The 3,771-nt window shown below is 38.1% G+C and overlaps 1 protein-coding gene across 1 annotated transcript in view; it reads left to right on the top strand.

Moving 5' to 3' along the window:
- Window positions 1-1,279: 1,279 nt before the first annotated feature.
- Window positions 1,280-3,771, top strand: part of dhrs9 (dehydrogenase/reductase (SDR family) member 9) — a 4,104-nt gene continuing 1,612 nt past the window's right edge. Inside the window, exons 1-3 of the mRNA XM_037686951.1 lie at window positions 1,280-1,592; window positions 1,836-2,094; window positions 3,141-3,304. Of these exons, the coding sequence (XP_037542879.1) occupies window positions 1,280-1,592; window positions 1,836-2,094; window positions 3,141-3,304 (736 nt within the window). The remainder of the gene's footprint in view (window positions 1,593-1,835; window positions 2,095-3,140; window positions 3,305-3,771) is intronic.

Raw genomic sequence — 3,771 nt, forward strand, 5'->3', positions numbered from 1 at the left:
CAGTCATAATGAATTGTGCTACTGCCACATAATCATCTCTGTCATCTCAAGTTACAGAAGAGAAAAATGGATTTTATCTTATTGTTCAGATGTTTTTATAGATAAAGCACTGGTTTAGCCTTTATAGGTAAAACTTGAGTGATGGTATTAGACTTAAATACAAACAACATAATATACTGTAAACCCTTAAAGTAAATTTGAGCCAGAAGCATATATACAACAGTTTTTTTTAAACAGTACAATTTAACTCAAACCTTTTGGAAAACTTAGATTATTTGCTTTAATTTTGAGATAAGATGTTTTTCTTGAGTTAAAGCTTCACTGCTCACCAGCCAGCGGCCTCTTTTATCCTGTTTTCCTTTCACATGGAGCTAAATGTTGTGGGTGACAGGTCACTGCGGGTTTCTTCAGCACTGAGAACTGAACTCTTAAAATCTGTACGAACTGCAGATTGTTTCTACGCTGCTTGAAAAATTACGGATTCTTTAAAAAGGTGTTTGCTGAAAGACAAAAAGTTTCCGTTTTAAATAAAGTGCTCTCAACATTCTGCCTTTTGCTCTAAAGATAACTTGGTGCTTCTTCGTACATGCAGAGCTTGCTTTTCTGTTTCAGTCACACACCTGTGAGAAATGAAAGGTTTGGCGTCACCTGAGGACACAGGGAGGAGGTTCAGAACTTGCCTTTGGTGACAGTCAGTCATACGGGCCAGAAGATTCAGAATTTCAGTTTTTTATTTGGATTTCATATTTGTTATGCTTTATTTAGCTTTAAATGAGCTCAGGCGCTGAGAGACTGCATTATATAGTCTAAACTCTTTGTTTTCGTGTTTTTTTATAGCAATTTTACATTAAGAAGTGCATTATATAAATTATTTAACTACATTAGCATCACTACATTTTTACTTATAAAAAGGTTCTGCCAGTTTGGGATGCAGTTTTCTATTCAAACGTGTAGTCAGTAAAAAAAAAAAAAAGTTATGCATTGGATGTTTGTTTTTTTTTATTTGGGAGGGACTTTTTTCTTTTTTCTGCAGTTTTTTACGTCTTGTTGCACAAATCCTACATATGACTTCACTCTCAGATAAAAACTTTTTTTCAGGTTTAATGAGATCATGGTCGTGTACTTAAAATTTGTTGTCACTGCCTGAGCAGTTTGTAATTTTAAACCCTTCTTTAATAATATTATGTGAATAATGTTCCCGACCTTTGCACTGTGCAGTGTTAAAGAAAGAAAAGTTCACTGAAACATGATGATCGTATCACTTCTTTCCCTCAGGAAAATGTTGCTGTATATTCTCGGACCGGTGACTGCCTGGTTCATCTATCGCTGGTACAAAGAAAGCAAACGAGTTTCAAACATTGAGGATAAATATGTGTACATCACTGGCTGTGACTCTGGGTTCGGTAACAACTTGGCGAAGCATTTGGACAAGCTGGGCTTCCCCGTGATCGCGGGCTGTTACACAGAGAAGGGTGAAGATGAGCTGAAGAAGATCTCCTCCAAAAGGTTGACAACCGTTCCTCTGGACGTCTCCAACTCTGAGAGTGTCAAGAAAGCAGCAGATTTCATCAAGAATCTGGTTGGAGAGAAGGGTGAGTTCCTTGTACAACACAAACAATAGTCCGATTATGTAGTTGTTTTTGCTTTTATTTTTTAATTGATACAATTAGTAAGAAGTAATATGACAAGAGCACATTTACATTATAGCAGAGCCAGTTTAGTTAGTTTTTATTACCACACTGCCTGAAGCAGTTTCACTTCTAATTTATCCCATTCATGTGGGTGTTGTCTCATCTTTGGCTTTCTTTTGTTGCACTTTTTCTTTGCTGCTTCAGGTCTGTGGGCTGTTGTCAACAATGCTGGAGTTGCTTTGCCGTCTGGTCCCTCTGACTGGATCGACATAGAAGGTTACAAGTCGATGTTGGCGGTTAATCTGACCGGTGTGATTGATGTCACACTGAGCGTCCTCCAACTTATCAAGAAAACTAAAGGCAGAGTGGTAAATGTTGCCAGTGTGTTTGGGCGCATCAGCCCATTCGGTGGACCTTACTGTGTGTCCAAATATGGAGTGGAGGCCTTCAATGACAGCCTGCGGTAAGAGAAGACCTCATTTTTGTCCCCCGTCGCAAAGCGGAAAAGGACGAATTGGAAATACCCTTCATCCATCCGTCCATCCATGCATGTTGTGAGCATGATAAATTGAAATATAAGTGAGATATTGACTTACATTTTGGTGAGTGAATAGATGTAGACATAAGAAAGGTTCCTTTCAAAAATTAGGTTGCCATGTCAAACTCCAATAAGATGCCACCATATATATATATATATTTGAAAAAATTGTGAGTTGGATAACTTAAAGCATAAACAATGGGCCAACTTCTTTTATGATGTATAATTCAATCTAGGTGTTAGAACGTTTTCTTTTGAAAACTGGTTTGCCATGTCAAAATCCAAGATGGCCACCACCATCTATATGTAAACCTTGTGAGCTGGATAACTTGAAAAATAGGCAATGGGTCAGCTTCTATTTTAGTGTGTGGCTGCATCTATGTGTAAGAAAGGTTTCTTTTGAAAAACTATATATATATATACATATATATATATATATATATATATATATATATGTATATATAAATATACGTGTGTGTGGGGGTGTGTGTGTGTGTGTGGGGGGGGGGGGGGGGTGTAAGCCACCTCTATAGATTGAGGAAACTGTGCTTTCTTGTTTTATATTGCTTAAAAGTGTAGTTTCTTCAATTGATTGAGATGGCCAAAGTTTAAATTATGGGGGCCAAGGCCACCACTGGCCACCCCTTGACTCCGCCATTGCAACTGGTGGTGGATAAAATTGCTCCCTCCACTCACCAGGATTCATCCTTCTTTGTCACCTCAAAAAAAGAAAAAGAAAAACACAGTGCAACTTCTACCCATTTAAATATCTTGCACCAAAACATTAAGGTTTATTTACATTCTTTGTTCAATTCCAGTCCAAAAAAGCACTCGTCTCAAAAACTACAAGCACTCACTGTTCAAACCCTTCAGCAACGGGGGACATTGGTGTACCACTTGTTTAATTTTTGTATAATCATTAATGTAACGGGGATCTTCTTGAAGAACCAGAAACTTGTTTTGTGTTTCAGTATAAACATGAAGTCGTTTGGAGTCAAAGTTTTGTGCATTGAGCCAGGCTTCTTTAAAACTACTGTGACCGATACAGAGATGTTGAGGAACAGCTTAAAGAAGCTCTGGGACAACTTACCTCAGGACCTGAAGGATGATTATGGGTCAGATTTCTTGCAGGCATGTAAGTTACCAAATCTCAGTTACCACGTTCTAATTACAGAAAAATGCATAATTATTGTCATTTGCTTTCACAGTGTAAAATATTGAATTAAAAATTAGTATTTTATGAACAACTTGGTGGATTTAAAGGAACATTGAAAAAATAATTAGTGGATGTACTTCTACAACTGATTTGCACTTGAAGTTGATCTGAGTGAGGATTGCAACTACTGTCAATCAACCTACGCAAACACAAAAATGGCACAACAGTTGGTTTTACAGATATTTAGCTAAACTTCTGTGTAGTAGCTGAGAGTTATTCCCACCACATACAGTGTTAACAAATCACATAAGATCTTTGGCCAAAACTCTGCCATAAAAGGCAGCGAGTTCCTTCAGGAACTGCTAAGCTTTTGATTTAACATAGCATTTTATGGAAGTACAGTAGCCCCCCCCCCCCCCCCCCCCCCCCCCCCCCCCCCCCCCCCC

The sequence above is a fragment of the Nematolebias whitei genome, chromosome 13 (genome assembly GCF_014905685.2).
Source record: "Nematolebias whitei isolate Nwh7 chromosome 13, NemWhi1, whole genome shotgun sequence".
Lineage (NCBI taxonomy): Eukaryota > Metazoa > Chordata > Actinopteri > Cyprinodontiformes > Rivulidae > Nematolebias > Nematolebias whitei.